The 23,816-nt window shown below is 43.1% G+C and overlaps 1 protein-coding gene across 4 annotated transcripts in view; it reads right to left on the bottom strand.

Moving 5' to 3' along the window:
- Window positions 1-23,816, bottom strand: part of HHAT (hedgehog acyltransferase) — a 259,836-nt gene that overhangs the window by 201,608 nt on the left and 34,412 nt on the right. For all 4 annotated transcript variants that reach the window (XM_019667729.1, XM_019667727.1, XM_019667728.1 and 1 more), the window contains 2 exons: window positions 19,828-19,895; window positions 8,497-8,610 (listed from right to left, as the gene is read on the bottom strand). In XM_019667729.1, the coding sequence (XP_019523274.1) occupies window positions 8,497-8,610; window positions 19,828-19,895 (182 nt within the window). The remainder of the gene's footprint in view (window positions 1-8,496; window positions 8,611-19,827; window positions 19,896-23,816) is intronic.

Below are 23,816 nucleotides of genomic sequence, written 5' to 3'. Positions count from 1 at the left end.
TTATTGCTGTGTAGCATTCCATGACGTGGATGTACCACAGTTTGTTTACCCATTCACCTGTTGAAGGACACCTGGGCTGTTTCCAGTTTGGGGCTATTACAAATAAAACTGATATGAACATACGTGTATGGGTTTTGTGTAAAAATAAGTTTTCATTTATCTGGGATAGCTGCCTACGCGTGCACTTGCTGGGTTGCATGGTAGTTATATGTTTAGTTCTTAAGTAACTGCTGAACAGCTTTTCAGAGTGGCGGCCTTACACTCCCACCAGTAGTGTATGAGAGCGGTCCCGTTCACCCCCATCTTCACCAGCATTCAGTGCTGTTACTCTGTTCCAGCTGAACCGTTCTGGTAGGTATGCAGTGGGATCTCACTGCGGCTTTAATGTGCATGCACAGCGTTCTTTAAAGGGTGTCAAAGTGTGAGCAACCTGAAACTTGAGAATAAGACAGGCGGAGTGAACTCTGCTCGGGCACCCGATGCCAGCCCATCAGAACTATCCTGACCCTGTTAACTCGCTTCATTTCAGGCTCTTCAGTTTCTAATTTAAGGCAAAAAGGAAGGCAGGGGAGGGAAGACGAGAGACTTTTTAAAAGTCTAACAAACAATAAGAAAAAGCTTTACTCTATTCTTGTGGCAGTAGAGATGAAGCCACGCTAAGAAGATATGGCCTTTCTGATGGGACACAGAGCTGACTGCCCCAGGCTGAATTAGGTAGGCAGGCTTGCCCTCTGTTCCCACTGCTCCCTGTGTTTACACTGAACCATTTCTCAAGATGGGGGGAGGGGACGGACTCTCTACTTGACAGCCTCCCTTAGCAGGATAATACCCTGTCTTGCTCATGGTACAATAATGTAAGCCCAGAATTCAGCATGATACCTAGCGTATGGCAAGTGTTTCATAAATATTGGATGGATGGATGGAACAGATAGTGGGTGGATGGATGAATGGATGGATGGATGGACAAATGGATATGCTTACCTAAGTCTTGGAATTTAATCTGATAGTTATGACTAAGAGCTAACAAGAAATTAGCACCAAAATTTTGCAATGTTTAGTCCACTAATGTGAAAACCTGATGTTTTCCAAAGTCTCTGTACCCCTTAACCCCTTATAAACAAAGCCCGCTTTTCCAATGCGGATGAAATAGAAGGAACTCATTTCACATCTCACTGCCTACTGCCTGTTTTCCACTCACAGGGGTCTTTTGTGTTGGGGAAAATCTCAACTAATTCACAACTGATAGGGCACAGGCACCAAACTATGAAAGCGGACCTCTGCGATAGAACCTGCTTGCTGTCTATCACCCCAGTGAAGTCTTCCCGGAGACGAACCAACCAAGCTGGCACATTTCCAAGGCTGAAATCTGCACCCCTGAGAAAAGACCATGGACTCGCCCTCCTTTCTTTTACAAATCGATATTCTTCTATCTTCTTCACAGGGAGTCAGAACCCTGCCACAGGAAGAGCTGGCTGACAACGCCCCCTCTCACACCATCGCTACTTCTCTTCTCCTTCAGCTTGTTCTGTGCTGTGGGCACGGAGTGATAACAGGATGTGCCTGAGTGGTTTCCCTCATTAGCTGTGTATTAATTCTTTTTGTACATCTGCCCAAAGAGCACTCAGTGAGGGCATTGTTTGATAAACAAATAAAGGGAGTCAATCAATAATCCTTATGTATGGCATAATTTATTACATACTACATAATCAGTTGCAGGTGCTACTAAAAAATGGATCTATATATCTCCCTAAACAAACAGGGGAAAAAACAAAACCATCCCAGAGCCCAAACAACTGTATTCTAGCCGGTTTTTCTTGGGAGCGAAGGCCAGTGGGCCCCTACAAAGCAAATTTCATCCCTCCCTAGATATGCACGGATGGAAGGGTCTAGTTCCAGGAAAACCATTAGTGCATGAGATTCTTATTAGGTGTGTGGTTTCAGTAATACGCTGGAAGGTAGCGCCTGTTCATCACGGTCCTCCAGAGGTTACTCATCCAGCCAATGCCATGGGACCATGCTTCTCAGTCCTGTGGCCGATGAGCTCAGCTGGTTGGGGTCCAAATGCTAATGATGTGGGTTCTGCCAGCCAGAGGTACAGTGCAAACTCTGCTCTGTGGTTAGCAACAGCACCCACCCTCAGCCCCCACACCAGGCCAGCCTTCTCAAAACGTTCACACAGGGTTTATTTTAGTGCTGAGGGCAGAGAACACAATGTCTCAGGTGGCAATGAGGCCACAGGGGTGTTCAAGAAAGGAGGCAACTGTCTGACCCACCCAACATACAATCCAATCACAACAAACCCACAGCCAAAGCTCAGAGCTGTTACTCAGCCTCCCCTCCAAGGGCACTGGCCCCTGACACAACCTCACCAAAACCCAAAGAGAGAGCCCTGCCCAGAGAAAAGGCATTCAACCTCGGCCAAGGAGCTCAGTGGAAAGTTTTATTACTTGTCATGGGAGAAAGGAAGAAAGAAAGGAGGGAGGGAGTGAGAGGGAAGGAAGGAAAAAAGGAAGGTATCAAGGAAGGAAGAAAAAAGAAAGAAAAAAGAAAGAAAGAAAGAAAGAAAGAAAGAAAGAAAGAAAGAAAGAAAGAAAGAAAGAAAGAAAGAAAGAAAGAAAGAGAGAGAGAAAGAGCAAAAAAGAAAGAAACAAACAAACAACACTGTTGAAAATAACCTGCCTCCGTCTGGGAGGGGGCGGGGCTTGCAAAGGAAGCGCTGAGATTTGATATTAAATGGAGATGGGATGCATCCTTCAGGGCTTCAGGGTTTTAAGAGCAAGAATTGCTAACACCTGGCCATGCACAGCACTGTCCATAGTTCATGATGTCTCCAAAGTTGGGGAAATAAAAGAGCGCCAGCCCAAACCTTCCACCCTAAGTACCAAAACAGCCACCCAAATTTAGGCCATCTGGAATTCTTAGTCCAGGTGGTGAAAGCACGGAGTTAATGGGGCCAAAGTTGTGGTTCATACTTAGATCAGGGCCAAGCAGACTCAGACAAAGAGAGCACTGTGCCCTCAGCCACAGCCAGAATCCTGCCCACCAGCTATCGCACAAATCAAGCCTGTGGTCCAAAGGGGATCACACACTCACACACACACACACACACACACACACACACACACACACACACCTCAGTGTGAACTCTGCCTCATTCCAAGAAGAATGTTAAGACACCTCCTGCTGACTTGAGATAAGATGTGCTCTGCAGATAATAAGACAGGTCTGCCTGTCCACCCAAGCCTGGTAATGAGATGCAGGAAGCTGAAATAAGCAAACAACTCCTGTTCCTTCAAGATGCACCTCCCCGGAAGACTTCCTTGACACCCCAAGGCAGAGTGGCTCACTGCTTACCCAGGCACCGAACCCACCACCACGTCAGGTCCAGGGCTGAGATCAGTATTTGGTTCCCTAAGTAACTTGTCACTCAAATTCCCAAAGGATGGGGTTCTGTTTCCCAACCCCTCCCCACAGGACCCAACACACATTTGAAATAGGGTCAGAGAAAGACAATCCTGAGAGGAATGTTGGTATGATGCAACAGAAAGCCTGTGCCCTCGGAAGCTTGGGAACCTCCTTTCTTGAACACCGTGAAGGGGACAGCTCCCAGGAGCATGCGCAGACCACAGTCTCGGCACATGCTAAACGCCAGCAGACGACTCAGCAGCTAGCACTTAACTTGGCTTTCATCATATGTGGGCGTAACCTTGAAGTACATCGGACTCTCAACACTACCCCAAGAAGTAAGCGCTACCATCACTACTACACAAATGAGAAAACAGACTCAAAGACATTAACTCGCTTAGGGCTGCCCAGCTTCAAAGAAGCAAACGTGGGGTGCATCCAAGTGCTTCGAGCCACTCCGAACGCTGCCTCCAAATATGGAAAGGGGATTAACTCAACGTTACAGGCCAAGTAAATGGAGGGGCATCTGTGTCCTCATCAAGGTAGATTTCAGGGGGGTGCACAATAGGAGCTGGAAATGGAGGACGTTTGGAAAGAGAGAGGGGCATCCAGCCAAGAGCACGGAGTTCATCCACATTCCACATTCTCACTGGGGGCTACGTGGATAAGCTCTTAGTTTGAATGCAAATATATCATTTTTCCTCTACAATTTGTACTTTGTGTGTCTTGTTTAAGAAACCTTTCTCTGCTCTAACATGATTCTCCTGTATCATCCTAAAAGTGTTACACTTTTGGTTTTTATTTTAAGTCCACAGTTCACCATGAAAATGATTGTGGGTGGCATGAGGTACATTATTCAATGCACTTCTTTTTAGTATGACTGAACAACTGTGTCAGCACTGTTTATGACATAGTTCATCTTTTCCACACAGATCTGAAAGGCCAGTTCTGTCAGGAATCAAGTTTCCATCTAGGCACAAGTATTTCCATTAGTCTATTTGTCTATCCTGGTGTCGACATAACAATGTCCTAATTATTATATTTTTATATAAGTCATAATATCTGGTCGAGTATATCCTCCGACTTTGGCATCCATTTTATGCTATCTTCATGAAATGAATGTTCCCCCTTTTTCTCTTTTCTGAAAAAGTCTGGGAAACATTTAAATACCTTATGCCTTGAATGTTTGGCAGAAGTGGTGTATTAGGCTAGTGTTTTCTTTACAAAAAGATTTTTAGCTACTGATTCGATTGCTTTTCATGGTTATAGCACTATTCAGTCCTATTTCTTCATAAGTCAGTTTTGGTAAGTTATATTTTCTAAAAATGTGTTTGCTTTGCAAGAGTTTTCAAAATTGCTGGCATAAAGTTGTACAAAATAGTCTTTTACTATATATTTTTTCATCTGCTTCTCCATACCTAATATTGGTTATTTGTGCATTTTCTTTTTTTTTTCCTTCACCAATCTTACCATTGATTATTTCATTCATGTCTGCTCTTATTTTGTTCTTGCATTCCTTTTTCTTTCTTGTTTCTTTTTTTCTGCTATTCTTTTACAACTTCTTAAGTTGTATGTTTAGCTCATTAATTGCCAGCCTTTCTTCTTTTTTAATATGAGCAGGTAGGGTTATGGTTTCCAATTAAGTCCCACTCTAGCCACACCCTACAAGTTTTGATATGTAACATATTTTTCATTCATTTCTAACTATTTCCTAATTTCCACTATAATCTCTATTTTGACCTATGAATTATTTAAAAGTATGTCTTCTTTTTAAATTTCTAAATGAATTAGGAGTTCTCAGGTCATCATGTTATTGGTTTCCAACTTAACTACACTGCAACTACCTTAGAGACGGTAACCTATATAAAACACACCCTTTAAAACCTGTTGAAAATTACTTTATGGTCAAGTATGTGGTCAATTTTTATAAATATTCTATGTGTTCTTTAAAAGAATGTGAATTCTAGAGTTGTCAGATGCAATAATTTATATATGTTTCTTATATCAAGCGTATTAATTGTATTGCTCCTTACTGTTTTTTTTCTATGTATCAATTAGTGATGAAATTATGTTAAAATCTCTCCATACAATCATCAATTTATCTCTTTATCTTTATGGCACTGATCAACTTTTGCTTTATATATTTTGAAGCAAACAAACTTAGAATTGTTTTCCCAATAAAATGAACTCTTTGCCATTAAACAATAACCCTCTTTGTCACTAATCATGCTCCTTGCCCGCTGTTAATAAAACTGCACCAGTATTTGGGTGGGCGGGAGGAGAGGAGAGTCTTATATTTGTCTGGAACGTCTTTGCCCATCCTTTTACTTTCAGATTTTCTGTGTCCTTCTGTTTTAAGTATATCTTGCTAAGAAGACCATCTCTGGACTCTGTTTTATTTCTTTGTTTATTTTCCTTTATTTCTGTTGTTTTTCTTTTATCCAGTCTGAAAATCATTTGGGGGCAGGTGGGGAGGGGGGGAGAATTGGGTCCATTCATATTGATTGTGATTACTGATAGATTTGCATAATTTATCTCTGTCATTTCTTTTGTGCTTTTTATTTGTCCTAACTTTTCTATGCTTCATCCTTACTTTTTAATGAACTTTTTAACAAATGAAACTCACCATATTTTAACTGGGAAAAATATCGTCTCATCAACCGTACTACACAAAAAATGATGAGTTAAGAGTCAGTGGTGAAAAGCTTTCCTAAGGTTAGAAAGCTAATCGGAGAGAAAGCCCAGAACCTAACGCATCGTCTCTCTCTCTCTTCCACTCCACTACAACTGGCCCTTATCCACAACAGCAGTAGTGATCCTGGATACATTTCACAGATCCTTCTCAAACTATTTCATCTTCCCTTCACAGAGGTAGAAAAGACAGGTATTGGCTGGCTGGTGGCTCAGTTGGTTAAGAGCCCACTCAAGAGTGCGAGCTCTGAGCAACAGGGTTGCCGATTCAATTCACGGCCTGAGCTGAGTGGCCGTTGAGCTGCCAACAGGTGGCAGGATGGCTCAGCTTAAAAAAAAAAAAAAAAAAAAGACAAGACAGGTATTAAGCTATTCATTTTACAGATGGGAAAACTGAGGCCTAAGGTAGTAAGTCATTTACCTCTGGGCAGAGAGAAACTTTGTGTTAAAAACAAAAGTGTAAAATTTCTAGAAATTTTGCAGTCTTCAAAAAGACACCAAACAAACGTGGGGAAGAAAAGAAATTCATTAATGAAGGCTGAAGTAGGTATACTCATTACTGGTTTGGGAATACAAAAAAAATATATTATTTATTAGGAGGTCTGCTCACAAAGTTATATGAAATTCGATGAATGCGGTCAAAAGGTACAAACCTCCAATGAAAAGATAATGTACAGCATGATGGCTGTAGTTAACACTCCTGCATGGCATAATTATAAGTTGCTGAGACAGGAGATCCTAAAAGCTCTCATCACAAGGAAAATGAACATTTTTTTCTTTTTTCTCTTTTTTTTCCTTGCATCTACATGAGATGATTCATTTATATGAGATTGATTCATTTGTAACATGGTGTTGGAGGAGAGCACTGTGGATACCCTAGGCCACCAGAAAGACCAATAAGTGGTCCCAGAGCAAATTAAGCCTGAAACATCACTGGAGGGAAAAATCACAAAATGGAAGCTGTCCTTCGGGCACATTATGAGAAGGCAGGTTCTTTGAAAATAACAGTAATGCAGAGAAAAATGGAAGACAGCAGGAAAGCGGAAGACCAAATGTGAGATGGATGGGCTCGATTAAAGAAGCCACAGGCATCAGTCTACAGGAGCTGAGCAGGGCTGTGAGGACAGGACACTGTGGATGCCACTCATTCATAGGGTCACTGACTCAACAGCACATAACACACACATATGAGATGATGGATGTCAACTAAACTTACTGTGGTAATCATTTCGCAATATATGTACGTCAAGTCCTTATGCTGTACACATTAAACTTATACAGTGCTGTATGTCAGTTATAATGCAATAAAACTGAAAAAAGACATATGAAATGTTAAAATATATTCAGCTCTGACAGCATCTAATATTTTAGTTTTTGCTACTTTAGAAGATGGAAACTTTAGTACAAAATAGTAATCAATATCATATTTAAAACAAAGAAAGTTAGTGTGCTGTTGAAATTTCCTATATTCTAGGATGAGAAGCCAGCCCAGAGAGTACCGATTTTCAGGAAAGAGCTAAAACCTAGCCCTAGTTGGGTGCACATCTCTAACCACATGTCACCCTGTTTTCTCAGTCTCACGTTCTGGTCTGTGTCAACCAGAGGATCTTGCTTCATCTGTCCCTTCAGTTTCTTCACTGCCATGAACCTCTACGAATCCAACATTTTTCCTGGGTTGACTTGCAAGTCTGTTTTCAGTTGTGTTTTGTTTCTGCTGATTAGATTTCCAAGCACAGACTCGTTACTGTCAGATTAGGAATCTACAGAGGCAAGAAGCAGGTATCTGAGGACGCTAGAGAAAGCCTGGTCCCTACACTACGGGAAGACCCTCCTGAATATCTCAGGTCCCTTGGTAGCTAAGCACATGGAAGAGGGTCTCAAGTCGGCCTCACGCGCTTTTCAAACATCCACTTTGAAGAATCTCTTGCTCTCTAATCCAGGCCAAAGCAAGAGTGAAATACCACAGGAATTCTGATCTGCAACAGTTACTGCCGCATAAAGGACTTGATATTAAAACTATGTATTCCCACTTCTTTACGAAATCATGCACTTTAGTTTCTTTTGAACTTATAAGCAAAATCACATAGAGTCTCAACAACTGGCAGTTTTCTAAATAAGATCATTTGATTTGAAATGACCTTAAAGAACACCATCTAAAGTGCGTTTTACTTTCAAACCTTCATATTCATTGGTTTGAAAAATAACTTGGAGGGAGTAGGTGTAGGATAAGAATGTATGAAACCTTTATCTTAAATGGCTTAATGGTCATTAACAATTCTTTCTTGTTTCTCTTCCAGGTTTCTGAGGCTAATACCCATGTCTACTGATTCCTACCTCAGGACTCTTCACAAAAAGCAAAGCAGAACGAGGCTTAAAAGGAAATTATGCACATAAGCGTACCTTCCTTGCAATCTGGTTGGCCATTTGAGACACAGCCAGGTGACCAAGGAGAAGCCACGCCAGCCGCTGCTTCCCCCACTCCATCCAGAAGCTCCACTCAAAGTCGGTACGGTCCTAAATAGGCCAAAAGAGGGATGTATCAGAGAAACTTCAGTATATGTGTGAGGCAGAACACAAACTGCAATTAATAAAACAACTGGAAAGAAGGCCAGTGGGAGTCCAAACTCTATAAAATGGCATTTACACACTTGCAGCCTTTACCCCACCGCAACCCCCAACCGCTTGCACTCTCCCCTCCTGCTTGGCTGGTCTCATTGCCATCCTCCAAATAAGTGTCTTTGTTAAAGCTGATCCCCCAGGACCCTCTGTGGGCTAGAAACTATTATTATACTCATTTTATACAAGATGAATCAGGGGGCTAAAGAATTCAATTCATTTACCCAGCATCACGTGGAAAGCACAAGCAACGAACTGAGGTTAACTCAATTTAGTCAACCTAGATACTTTCATCTAACATGAGAAATGTAAATTGGACACTAATAAAATTGCTTAAATCATGTTAAATCTTGCTTGCTGCCATTTATAAGCAGGAAGATAATCTGATAGAGAAATGTACTATTTCCCTATAAGATTATAATGAAAGAACAGAAGGTACAGTTCTCTTCCCCCTCAGGAAGCTGTGTCCATTGGCACCCTATGTCTGTATCTGTACCAGGCTCTGGGTCTGTGCAGCTGCCGGGCAGGGGAAGGGGAAGCTCTGGAAAGATGGGACATGTGGACGCCTGGGGGCTGACACCTTAAAGCCTTGGCCTCTGGGGCCCTGGAGAGAACATGGCGGCCAAGGTGAGCGTGGAGGGAATAAACACAGTGATTGGCCACTCTCAAATGGGCAATGCAGGCTTGGCCAATGAGCACCTTGACACCACCATGATGGAGTGAGAATGAGGCCCTCAGAATTTTCTAGCCAAATTGCGTCGGTGGAGAAGGAATCCCCCAGTGACTTTTGATACTGAACAACTCATCAGTCTCTGCAAGTGGAACTCTGAACCAAATTTAATTGGACTTAAAGGAAAATATGTGATGTTTTTTTCTTCTTCTTTTTTTTTTTTTTGTTTAATTTTTGGCATCTGGAGATTGAGGGGCAGTTTCATACCATTTACACATATTATAAAACTCCTTTTTTTCCAGAAGGTAAAATATAGATAAAATTGATCTGGATTCATATCAGATTACAAATGCAGAGGTAGCAAACCTCAGCGAGATGCTTCACCTTTCTGCTCTGTCTGCTCGTGTAACATTACAGATCTTCTAGGGTTTTGTGAGATATAAATGAGGATATGTAGAGACAGATCTCAAATACCCCAAAAGTTTAAAACAGTGCCTAGCATGCAGTACTCACTAAATATTGTTACTTGCCACTAACTGCTAGCCCCACATGTTCCCATCCTGCCATCCTGGGGTAACTAGCCAAGATTGTAGCACGCTTTGCACTGTGCTACTTTAAAAAAAAAAAAATTCCATTTTTCAAATAAAGAAATACAGTACTACGCATTCTCAAATAACACATGCTCCCCACACCCAAGAGCCTGATAAACACTGATACACACACAACCTGCTCAGAGAGCCCCTGTTCCCAGGGAAATCATGGATCTGGTCCAATTCCTCCCCTTTAGACACGACCACATCAGGGCCCAGGACATGCCCAGCTGCAGAGCAGAGAACTCTAAACTTTAACCAGGCTCTTGATCCCTGATCCGGATCTCACTTCTCCATCTCAAAAATTCCAAATTAATGGACACTCAATTAATTGAATAAAGACAAATCAGCTCAAAGGTCATGTGATCAGGCTGTGCTGGTGAAATTTCACTTTTGTAACAGAGATACAGGTAAAAACACACTAAAAGCCAATACTGAATTTTTTAATACCTCCCTTCAAAAACAATACCAATATTTTAGCTGTTTTTAATATATAAATAATGTTTCTGAACAATCAGAATTCGATTTAGAATTCATAACCCAGGCTTACCTATGCCTCAAAAGTTTTCCAAGGTGTTTTTTTTCTTTTTTTAGAGGAAAAATGATGTAATATCTCATAAAGTAGAAGAAACAAACAAACAAAAACTTAATGTTCTACCAGAAGGCCCAGGACTACGGAAACCCGTGCTGGGAAAATCACATCAACAAAAATTATGCTGTCTTTCATCACCAATTCTATTAGAAAATATCCATTTAAGGGAAATAAACACCTTTCCCTTATGTCTATCCTTCTCCATTTAAAATAATTACCTAAGGGAGATAAGCGGACAGAAAACCTGAGCCAAGGACTAGACCAGGATGGCCGAAAACTCATGGTTAACGATTTGGGTTAAAAAAAGGTTGACTCACCTGCCTCTATAAGCAAAGCTTTCTAGACTCCGAGCTCAGTCACATGTTTCAAGGTAAATGGTAAAGTCTCAAATCAAGAACCACTTTTTCATATTCTACCCGTTCCCCAATTTCCTTTCATGACCCTCCAGTTCCCGGTCAATGAGAAACTTCTTCGATCAATTCCGTAGGGGAGTCAGATATAAACTGGCGATAAATTCTAGCCAGGCAGAGCCAGGAAGGCTCCTCCATGGAGAAAGGGGACACAGAACTCCAAGAAAAAGTGTCCACGTTCAGCCTTCCACACTGGTGCGGCTCAAACTGCCGTGTGCACACAGCTCACCTCCACATCTCGCGCAAATGCAGGTTCTGACCCAGGAAGTCTAGGATGGAGCCTGGGATTCCGTATGTCTATCAAGCTCCCAGGCGATGCACTGCTGCTGGCCTGGAGGCCACATTTCGAGTAGTAAAGTTCTACATCACTAATTACACCTCCTCACAGCTGAATGTTCATAAGCCCAGAGAGTCCTTAACAGCTCACCCCACCCCATACTATTCCCAGGCCGGAATACACTAAAGCTGACCACCTCACGTTCGCAAACAGCAACCATCGTCCTGTTCACCACAGAAAGCTCTGAGCATCTGGATTCAAGAATTTACTGGAAGGACTAAATTAACAAGCCTGGTTATTCGTTCTGAGGCATTCAATCTGCAACCGGGCAATCCTGAGAACTCTGAGGAAGTAATAGTTCTGGGCCTCTTAAAACAGAGACTCCAAAGTTCTGGTGAAATGCTGTTTTTCCTACTCTTTTATTTTATTTTTTATTTTATTTTTTTTAACTGAGCCATCCTGCCACCTGTTGGCAGCACAGTGCCAGCTCAGCTCGGGCTGGGAACCGAACCGCTGTTGCTCAGAGCTTGCACTCTTGAGCGAGCTCTTAACCAGCTGAGCCACTCAGCCGGCCCTGTTTTTCCTATTCTTAACAAAAGCAAGGGATTGGGCCTGTTGTTCTTAACTGCCTCTTTTCCCACATGGAGCACAGTCCTACATGCGGCATTGTGGGAAAATCTAGAAGTATCCATTACCCTTGATGCGCTCATAGCACCAACACCGACACCCCACAATTGGGACACTCTGAAAACCAAGTGGGAAGTGAGAGCAGTCAGGATTTAATAGAACTGAAACTCCACAGCCCAGTGATTCTGAAACAAACTTGAGTTTTGAGGAATTTTTGTTGTTGTTAAGGTAAAATTCACATAACAAAATTAACCATATTAAAGTCAATTCAGTGCCATTTAGTACACTCACAATGTTGTGCAACCACCACTTCTATTTATTCCAAAGAATTTTCATCACCCTGAAAGGAAACCCTGTACCCATTAATCAGTCACTTCCTATTCCTCCCTCCTCCCCTAGCCTCTGGCAACCACCAATCTGCCCTCTGTCTCTATGGATTTTCCTATTCTGAGTATTTCATATGAATTGAATCATACAATATGTTTTGGCTTATTTTACTTAGCATAATGTTTTTGAGTTTCATCCACATTGTAACATGCATGCCATTCCTTTTGATGGCTGAACAATATTCCATTGGAGTGATATACCACATTTTGTGTATCTGTTCATCCATGAATGGACATTGAGCTGTTTCCACATTTTGGCTAGTGTAAATAATGCTTTGAACATCTATGTACAAGTATTTATTTGAATACCCATTTTCAATTCTTTTGGGTATATACCTAGGAGTAGAATTGTTGGGTCATATGGTATTTCTACGTGTAACTTTTTGAGCAACCACCAAACTGTTTTCCACAGTGGCTGCACCATTTTCCATAGCAAGCTTGAGTTTTTAAGGTATAACAAAGCCTTCCTAAACCAGCCCTTGGTCCACAGAGAGTTCCTGGCATCACAGAGCTCCTTCAGCAAGACCTCTCCCTGCCCTACCCTCCTGTCTCCTTAGGCAGACACTTTAGGAAATCTGCTGCTTTGACCTTCCAAGTTCATCCTGGGGGCAAATTTCAGCAATGGCTGGACATGAAGGGGTAAACATTGAATTTGGAGAGTATCTTATTATATAAAGTGCTCCCTGAAAAGTTAATGCTATCAGTCTGCAGGATTTTGCATCCGAATTTTTTATAATTCAACAATTCTTTCAGTTTGTATGAAATCATCTTTCTGTTAAGATCAATACAAAGGCCAAGGTGGTTATTTACTTACTGATAAAATCTGCTCCGACCAGCAAATTTACCACCATCCATGAACACAATCAGGAACTGAAAGAACGATAGAGATCTTGGTGCAGCCAATCTTGGCTCAGTACTTACTAGAGGAGGGTTCAGAACCTTAGAATTGCAAATTTAAATTCCTCAAGGGTTCAGGAAGAGCTATAGTCTAACTAGAATGTTCAACTACTGCTGTTGACGCAACAGCATTAAATCTGACAATCATTTCTACTCTCCTCTGGGGCCTTGAGGGGACAATGGGTGGAGATTCTCATGGTTAACTAAGGGAATTAATATAACTAATTTGGAAATCCATGGGCTTTCATAGCCACAAAGGGATACCAAGAACACAGAGGAAAGTGACTATGACGGTGATCTTGAAGGAAGGCCCGCCATTTTCCAGAAGATTCTATTTCCACCCTGAGTGTGTCTACCACAATGCAGGGAAAGTGACCTTACTCTCAAAGTGGCTGACAGGGCCAGTAGTGTACTGTGTATGGCAGAAACCGGCTCTGTGCTCACACTCAGGAAACCCAGGCTTGAGTTCCCCTTCTGTCGCCTACCGTTATGTCACCTCGGGCTGGTCAGTCCTCCTGTATATAATTAGAATTAAATGTGATCATGAAAGCTAAAGGGATTGATTCACGAAGCCCAAAATCTAATGTTAGAAAAGCTAATGCGTCAAAAATTGTCCCTCCAATCCATCCTGCTTATTGCTATCACAAAAGTCCTGCTGCAACACGGGTCAGCAAACTTTTAGAAAGGGCTGGATGGTAAATAGTTCCAGTTTCGTGATCCACACAGTCTCTGTGGCAACTGCTGAACTCTGATGGCATAGCCCGAAAGCAGTCGCAGACAATACACAAACGAATGGGTGTGGCTGTGTTCCAATAAAACTTGACTTACAAAAACAGGAAGAGGGCCAGATTGGGTCTACGGGCCATAGTTTGCCCACTCCTGTTCTAGACCCATCGTTTATCTCCTAGTGAGGGCACTGTTTTATTACACAGATGGATGGTCTTCTTAGGTAATTTGCTATCAGATCTGAAGTTCACAGCTGTAGAGGAAGCAGCTATATGGTGGCCATGAAAGAGTCTCAGCAGTAGCCCAGCAATCAGCCTTTGTTATTCAGGAAAAACCTGGAGTTACTGCACATCGTTTTCCTCCCTGTCCTCTGTGCTGGACTTACTTCGATCCTGGGGACAATTTTCTACATACTTAGGCTTGTTCTCTCCATTCTGTTCCCTCTTCACAGCACCCAAGTAATATTCAGGATCACACCTGATCATGCCACTGCCCCACTTCCCATTCTTCATGTTTCCCCCTTAGCTTTCCAGGGAAGCGTTCTTAACAACACTCAGGAGCAGCGGTTCTCAACCTTCCTAATGCCGCGACCCCTTAATATAGTTCCTCATGTTGTGGTGACCCCCAACCATAAAATTATTTTCGTTGCTACTCTATCACTGTAATTTTGCTACTGTTATGAATCGTAATGTAAATATCTTTTTGTTTTCCGATGGTCTTAGGTGGCCCCTGTGAAAGGGTCGTTCGACCCCCAAAGGGCTCGCGACCCACAGGTTGAGAACCGCTATCCTAAATGATCGGAGCACTAGGAGCATCTTTTGTTCTAATACTTCATCTTTGACCCTGGTTCCTGACACAGAGTTCCTAAATCCCTTGGAGTTTCCTGGATGATAGCCGTGTCTTTTGTTCTAATGGGGAGATTCTTGGTGGGCTCTTTAGTGGGAGCTGGTCACCATAAGGACGAAACCATTACTAAAAGCTTAAACTTTTCAGCCCCTCTCCCCATGCTTCTGAGAGGGGAGGGGGGCTGGAGATGGAGTTAATGATCGATCATGCCTCATGATGAAGTCTCCATAAAAATCCAAAAAGTACGGGGTTCAGAGAGCTTCCGGGATGATAAACACGGGGAGGTGATGGGTGAGTGGCAGGCCCAGGGAGGGCGTGGACGCCCCGCACCCCTCCCCACACCTTGCCCGATCCATCTCTTCCATCTGGGTGACCATCTGCATCCTTTACCATATCCTTTTATTTTTTTATTTTATTTATTTTTTTATTGGGGAGTTGGGGAAGGGGAACAGCCAAGTTGTTGTCCTTCAGTCTTAGTTGTGGAGGGCGCAGCTAGCTCAGCTCCAAGTCCAGTTGCCATCCGGCCGCCTGTTGGCAGCTCACAGCTGCTCAGCTCAAGGTGTCTTGTTCAATCTTAGTGGCAAGTGGGCATAGCCCACCACCCCAGGCAGGAGTCGAACTGGAAACCTTGTTGTTAGGAGCACGTGCTCTCACCAGCTGAGCCATCCTGCCACCTGCTGGCAGCTCAGCTTGGGTGCAGCTCACTGGCCCATGTGGGCATCGAACCGGCAACCCTGTTGCTCAGAGCTCGTGCACTTAACCAACTGAGCAACTCGGCCGGCTCCCTATATCATATCCTTTTCGAATAAACCAGTAAGCAGTAAGTAAAATGTCTTCCAGAGTTCTGTGAGCCACTCTAGCCAATTAGTTGAACACAAAGAAGTGGTTATGGGAACCTCCCATTTATAACCAATCAATCAGAAGCACAGGTAACAGCTTGGACTTGCAGTTGGCATCTGAAGGGGGGAGGGGTGGAATGGTGCAGTGTTGCAGGACATAGCCCTTAACCTGTGGGATCTGATGCTATCTCCAGGTAGATAGTGTCAGAATTGAGTTAAATTTTAGGATACCAAGCTAGTGTCACAGAATTGCTTGGTGTGGGAAAGCCTGCCACATCACTGGTGTCAGAAGTGTGTGAGTATGGTATTAGTGTCACAGTAAAGGAGGAACACAGGAGGAGCAGAGTATAGGTTTTCTATACACTCCTGTCCCACAGTATCCCTTAGGATGCTCAGCTGTCATGGGAGCTGAGGTGCCTCAACGGCTGGGAACAGAGACAAACAAACAATAGCCACAGCCCACCGCATCTTCAGGGCACATCTCCACCATCCATTCCCCACAGTGCACTGCGTCAGCCATCTCTCTGCAGAAACGTATTTGCTTGTTACTAAATTGACTTGTCTTTTTTTGTGATGTCTGAAGCTAACTTTAAAATACTTCAACCCAGGGACTTCTGGTTCCAGGCAACATACAAGGAACCCATCTCTCCCTGACCCTTGCACCAAGGACAGCTAAAAACCCTGGATGTAAATTATAAGAGAAACCGAAGAAGATTCCGAAAGATGGGGAAAAGAAGAGACTGGCTAGGGACCTCATACAACCCATTAATGAGACTCCTGGGCGTGTATTCCTGAGAAGTTAAAACATATGGACACACAAAACCTGGATACACATACCCATATCAGATTTATTTGTAATAGCCAAAAACTGGAAGTAACCAAAATGTCCTTTAACAGGTGGTTGAATGGTTAAACTGTGGTCCATCCATATCATGGACTAGCAACTGCAATGAAAAGGAAGAAACTGCTGATGCTCACAACTTGGATGGACCTCCAGGGCATTAAGCGAAGTGTGGGGGCGGGGAGAGGGGGAGATCCTGTCTAAAAGGTTACATGCTGAACGCTCCCATTTATATAACACTCCCTAAAATAACAAAATTATGAAACGGAAAACAGAACAGTGGCTTCCACGGGTTAGGAAAAGGAAGAGGGGGGTGGGTGTGGCTGGAAAGAGGAAGCTCTTTGTGGTTCTGTACCTTGTATTGGTGGTTAAGAGAAAGGAAAAGAACTGCACTCGCAGTCCCAATATACAAAAGGGATAAAACTCAAGTTTCTGTGGTTGAACCAGGATGAGGTTTAGAGCCCAGCCAGCCAGACCTCTGCTTAGGCCCCTACTGGTGGCTCCAAACGCACAGGAACATACTAAGGTGTTCGCAGAATCTTAAGGGTGATGACTCAGACTTCATTTGCATACCCATAGTACCCTGCATAGAGTACAATCCTTTCAAGTTTAAAAGAACTCCTTTCAATTCCACATGGCTAACTATGAGAAGCTTCCGTATAGAATTCCTTGTGCAAATTTTAGGCAGGAAGTAGCTCTTAGGGATAAAAGAGTCACCGTCAGTGAACAAGGAATTGCAGTTACTAGAGGAGGGAGTTTGGGTAGTAAGGGAACATACTCTGGTTTCTCTACAAGTTGCATAAATCTTTTGCCTTTTACTAAAGATTTCCGTGAAGAGAAACAGTTGAATTTTCACTCAATTTTTTGGGGTCTTGCTTTGGCAGAACTGATTTTACAGTTATAAAAAAAAAGACTTTTTTAAAGTAAATGCTTTCATTATGTCAGTTAGTTCAGGTACTTCAATATTATTAATCAGGAATCTACAGGCCAAGGCTTTTCTAGTTGTCTACTTTAACTGTTCTACGTATCATTGTAGTGAATGTCAACTGACCTGTCACTGGTGAAATCTGTGACTTGACAGCTATATGATTCACTGGTGAAATCTGTGATGAAATCTGTGACTTGACAGCTATATGATTCACGTTAGAAATGTCTACTCCTTCCTGTCTCTGAGTCCTACCTGTTACATCACTTATACAGGATAAGACTGAGCAGACATCAGTGAACGCCTTAGCGCTACGTGCAGCCCTTGTTCTGTCCTACAATCTTCACCAAGGCACACAGTATTAATTCCCTTCATTTGCTGGCCATCCACCAGGACTCATCATTTCCCTCTAAATTCTAGGATTCCACAAACAACCACCATTATATGCGAAGTGATGAGATAGCGAAAGATGAGGACAAGAAGTGGGCAATAGCACCACACAGATCAATGGATGGTCAGACAGAGGGAGGGACACACATAAATTTTTCAGGATGGCAACAGACCAAGCCTTTGGAATTCCGAGGGTATGTATCTGTGCCTTGTGCATTTTCTATGAAGGCAAGTTGGTTGGAATGTTGACACCCCCTGACCTGTGTGCCCTGTTAAGGGGGGCTGTCGTGGAGAATGCTTAGAAGGGGTCACCTCCCAGGGGCTTTAGGGCCTTGGCAGGGAGCCAAGCAGCTGGACTTGATGGAGTGACTGGAGCTGGGCAGTCAGTGAAGACAAAGCCCTTTTGTCTAGAAGGAGCCACGCACAGCAGGGCTGAGCCTGCCCTTGACAATGAAATCTGGGGTATCTCCAAAACTTGTTGGGGCCTGACCCTCTGTTTAGTTTCTCATACTGCCTCACAATTGCTTCTGTTTAGCTAAAAGTCTCAGTCGATTTTTGCCCCTGGCAAACAATTCAGTAACTATCTGAAATGCCTGAACTGTGACTCTAAAAAAAAAAAAAAGAAAAAAGTCAGCATTTTTTTCTGTTGTAAGAGATCCAGAAGTGGTATAGTTCTATAAAGTAGATCCCAGACCCTCACAGGGGCTATCTCCTATTACATCTCAAATTCCACTGTAACATAAAGCTTCCAAAATTCCCTCATCTCTGAAGTGGGTACAATACCACCTACCTTACAGGCCTTACAAATTACCCTAGAAAGGGCTTGTTTAAATAAAAAACCACAAATGATTCACTACATGAAAATTCAATTTACATCCAAAGTTTCATGGAAATATCTGGTGGGTAGAGGAATGAAAGCCAGGGACTCTTCCCAACCCCAGACAAACATGGGCCTTCTGTCTAACACAGTGGCTCTGTACAGAGCCAGAGTTGGAAAGGAGGGCAGGTTACCCTAGAAGATCAAAATGGAAATTGAAGTAAATTTGCTACGATTCTAAGCAAGATCTGCAACTCTCAAGGCAGCAAAAGATTAGTACAGGCCGTGTCAGTTTGCAAATGAATTGTCTTCCAAAATTTTATTTGTAAGTCGGGTGTTTAGAACTTGTAACACAAGCATTATTTTATGTCCCAAGCAAGCCCACAAAAGCTGATTGCACTTAGAATACATCTGGCATTCTACACCCTTAGAGGGAAAACAGTAAAAGGCAATGCTTTGATGTCATTTCTTAATATATCAAAATGCTTAGAAAAACAAACCCACAGTTACCAGTAGCCTTGACTTGAACCCTGAACCATAAGCGGGGGCCTGGACTCCTGCGAACCAAGTCATTACTGAAATGAGGGTCCTGGAAAACTGAAAGGGAAAGGATGAGAAGCCCAGTTTCAAGGCGTTCTGGTGGGAGGTAAAAAGGAGTCTAGCATCTCACATCTGGAAGAGGAGGATCTGGTACCTATCCACGACATACTCTAATGAACAGAAGTGCTAACTGTCACATCTAGAAAGGGCACAGGGCACGTGATAGGACAGAGGCCACCCTGCCTACTACCTAAGCAGCCAAAGATGCATGAGCCAGCCCACGGCCACCACAGAACCAGGGAGGAGACGGGAAGGGGGTTCCCAGCATGCTCTGCGGCAGTGTGGACAGCCAAGGCACTTAGAGGCAGGAAAGATGAAGTTTCTGTAGTTGCCAACAGTTGGTATAGGGAGTATCCGAGGCCACGTTTGATTTTAATAGATATGGCTAGGCCAGGAAGAGACGAGAAACTTCCTGAACTTTACAAAAGTGAAATTTGTATGAACTGATAAGTTTACATAATCAAGTTCCTGGTGTTTTGAGAGAACAGGGGACCAGAAACTGAAGACCGTGGGGAACGCCTTAATCAACATGGCATTCTCACACCTTTCACAACAGGAAAAGGTACTCAGTCCGCAGGTGCTGTTGAATACTATACCTGGGTCAACACCAATACAAAAGTGATGCACAACATTAAAACCAGGTTTGGAAATTGAGAAGGCTTCTCATTTATCCACTTTGTACCTTCTTTAATCCTCCAAATAAAGTGCCAGTCTCCAGGTCAAATTCTTGGTCCAACTGTTCTTCGTGTTCTGGCAAGAAAAACAGTGTGCATTAGTCACAAATCTGAATAAAACTGGGTTGGTGGAAGAGCAGAGACACTAAAAGAAGTTGGACTATGTCCTGGAAAAACGGCCTGTGGACTGAGCGACCGCACGGAAACATGTCACACTCCTTAACCTCCCTCTCTAGTTTTTTTATGACCTAAGTTCTTGGAACTACATGGCGGGGCTGATGGAAATGACCCCTTCCACTTGTAATAAGACTCACAAAACGAGAGGTGTCAAGAGAGAAAGCTTCCAACACAGGGACCCATAGGAGGGATTAGTGCAAATACCCCACTTGTATGGGTGGTGAAAATATTTTTTGAAACGGACCATGTCACACAGTGATAGGGATCGCAGCCACATGACACGACATAATGCTAACGAGATTATAAAATGGAATCATCTAATGGTAATAAGCATGTTCCTAAGTAAACAATCCAATTGGTTTAAAACAAAAGGCATAACAAAATCTTCACTCAAATACTTCTTGAGGGCATACAATAACGAGGCACTGTGTGAGAGAGTAGGAATGAAACAGAACAAGACTGGCATGTCTTTTGCCCTCCTGGGGTTTACCGTCCACTAGATAAAGACAAACAATTAATAAGAAATTACAATAGTGCTGATGAGTGCTGTGATATAGGAAGTAAGGAGGCTATGGAGGTTGAGTTTGGGGTATCCGTGTGGTATACAGTAGGCAGCTGGGTGGGTATGAATAGAGCTCACGAGTGCCCTACCTAAGTTGGAAATGAAAACTTAACAGTCCTCAGTAAAGGTACTGGTGAAGCCTGCAGAATGACTGACAATGCCCAAAAAGGCATAGCGTGCATAGACTGGAACAGGGAAAACCAGTGCTTATTGGACCAATAAACATAAAAAAAAAAAAAACCCACAGAAAAACAAAAGGGAGCTGCCCAGAAATATCAGAGAGTGTGTGTGTGACTAAAACTTAATCATAAAAGGATGCTGGTCTATAGTAGGGTCAGGGGGCAAATTCACACACACGAGACATAAACAGCAGCCCAACCTCAAACCAAAGGCAGCACTGGCCCAGAAACAATAAGAAAGGGAGGGGTACTGAGCACTGGCCCCAGGTACTGCATGACACAGCCTTGCCACACGCTCACACTGCATTCTGCATGGTCCAGGAGGTGCAGCAGGGCCCCGGTTTTTTCTGCACAGCTGCAGTCTCACCACATTGTGAGTGTGTGTGTGTGTGTGTGTGTGTGTGTGTGTTGTACACAGACTTAAGTCCAAGGGAACAGCCCTCAGACTGCAAGCTCCTGCAGTACCACAAAAAAGTAAAAAGAACCTAATTCATTAACACAAATTGGATGGAAAATCTGCTTCTTGCCGCTTCAGTTTTGACTTCACTTTCATACACAGAGCGACCTCCAGAAACATCAGAGTCAGGCAGAATTAAAACTAAAGCAGAAGCCTGAGTCCTTTCTTCTTCTTTACAAGAGTACATCAGAAGCAGCGAAGGTTAAAGGCTGAGCACCAGACTTCCTGAAGCTGGAGCACATCACCCTCTAGTGGGAAAAAGGAATCTTTGCAGATAGGAGACAATGAAGAAATCCTGTCCAGTGCTATCCAACTGAAACACTATGTCACACGTTTATAATTTTAAAGGTTCGCATTTTAAAAAGCGAAGTTAATTTTAGTATGTTGTATTTATCTCAACATATCCAAAACATGGTTTCAACATAGAATCAATATTCATTATGAATGCGTTACTTTACACTCTTGTTTCTTCAAAGTCCAATGCACGTTACCCTTACGGCACATCGCGATTTGAAGTGGACATCTTTCCAGTTCTCACCAGCTATGTGGCTAATGGGTACAGTAATTGGCAGCATAGCTCTTGACCAAAAATTCTCCCTCACATTTTGGAGACTTTCTACAGATCACCCTTGTCTGGTTTCTTGACACAAACGAATGCTGCATGACATACATGTTAGATTACAACTCCAATCCACTCACAACCCCTTTGGAAAACACTGTCTTCAGACTGTTACGTTAGCTGAAAACGCGTTGCTACAGAATTTGGCTGACGCTGGAGAACGGAAGCTGAGAGCCTGGAGCAGGAGGTCTTTCCCGGAAGCACAAGGACCATCGGAACTTCTCTCCTTCTACCTTCTTGGTAGGCAGCCCGTATTCTCACCCTTTGGGCAAGACGAGTTTTCATCATCACTCAGGTACACTCAAGCAAGAGGACGCTACAGAGAGAAGCCTTCTCGCCTGAGCAATTTCCTCCCCATCACACAGGCCTGACTCTCGGTGCCCCGGTTCCATCCTCCCTAAATTCAGTGCCGCACAAAAGTGCCTGAGAGCAGAGAAATGAAACGATTCCTGCAGATGAGCCCTCATTACTAAAGAAGCTGTTGATTCTGCCCTCTCCAACCACCACCCAACAAAAGGATTTATCAAAACACCATACTACCTACTGAGTGAAGAGATTTGCATTTTAATCGCTGCCAAGCGGCTGTGGTGTAAACCATTTACTTAAAAGCTCCAAGTAACCTATCCCCTTTCACCCTCAACACTTTGATGGGAAATCAATTCTGGGGTGGGGTAGGGGTGATCAGAGGGCAAGAATCAGTAAGAGGGGGACATAACACATGCACGTGCCCTCCTGATACAAGCCACTGCTGGGGAGAACCACCCCAATCCTGGCTTCAGGGGTCCTGCTGCTGCTGCTTTGCATGTGAAAAATTCTAATCAGCACCCACTGATTCTTGTCTCCCCAGGAAGCCTGTGGGCCTAGCAGACTGTGGTAGTAAATAAGAGGAGGGAAAGGGAGCAGCAAAGATGGCTTCTAAAGACAAGAGAATGTAATGGTGGCAACTTTCACGTACTCCTACGAAAGAGCACACAGAAAGAGGGTGGTAACGTGCTGGCTGTTCCAGGACATTCTTGAGGTGTGAGGGCTCTTCCTCTCCCCCAGTTCCCACTCAGGAAATAAAAAGTGATTTGGAAATCCATTAGCCAAGCAAAAGGAAACCATGTGTGCCAACAGAATACAAAGCGATAAAAGATGTGAAAGGCCTTCAAGTCTCCCTAACAGGCTGCTCATCTGCTACTCACCTAAGGAATTCTGGGCTCTTTTCAGGCAGACCACCAGGTGTGCCATTTGCATGGGAGTCCTGAGGGCTCCTAGGAGATGTTGGAGAAGCCCCAGACTGAGATGGAAACGTTCCCATAGTTCCCAGGGCAAGGTTACCTACTCAAGGGTGGGACCAGTGGCATTGGTTTCCTCACCCTGACCTGGGCCCTCTAGGGTTACTGACCATCTTGCCGCCAAATCACAAAAGCAAATAGGCAAAATTACCTCCTGATTAACAAAGCCTACCCCCATGAGAGGCAAGTGTGTTGCATGAACACCATAAAAGAATTAATCTATAAATGAGCAGCTATAGTCTTTTCTCATGAACTGAGATTGGTGATGTGATAAGAACAGGTGTGTATAAGAATAAACAGAAGGTATGCTTGAAATATGCTCGAATATAGTTGCATCCCACTTTAAGAACACCCACTATATAACAAAGAAATTAGAGATGGCAGTTCAAAACAATAATTTGTTCCATACTTGCTTAAATATCAGGGGTCCCTGGTGTCACAGAGAAATATTAACTACTGATCACTGAAAATTAAAGTAATGAAATGAAAGTGCTTGTGAAATGAAATGCAAATCAATGGAAAGCACAGTTCCAATTATAAAATATCATTAATATGCAACTGTTCAGGAAGGTAGCTGCTGAATAAAAGAAGGTGAACCAGGGCTCTAAGAAACCAGAAGGATCTAGAGTAGCTGCTCTTCATTAGAAAGTAATCTTCACAGAAAACCAAAAAATGGTAGAATCTGTAAATAAATCCAAGAGCTTGTTCTTTGAAAAAGAGAATTAA

The sequence above is a fragment of the Hipposideros armiger genome, unplaced genomic scaffold (assembly GCF_001890085.2).
Source record: "Hipposideros armiger isolate ML-2016 unplaced genomic scaffold, ASM189008v1 scaffold_503, whole genome shotgun sequence".
NCBI lineage: Eukaryota > Metazoa > Chordata > Mammalia > Chiroptera > Hipposideridae > Hipposideros > Hipposideros armiger.
Note: the sequence above shows the minus strand (reverse complement) of the source record. Positions and strands in the feature narration are given on the sequence as shown.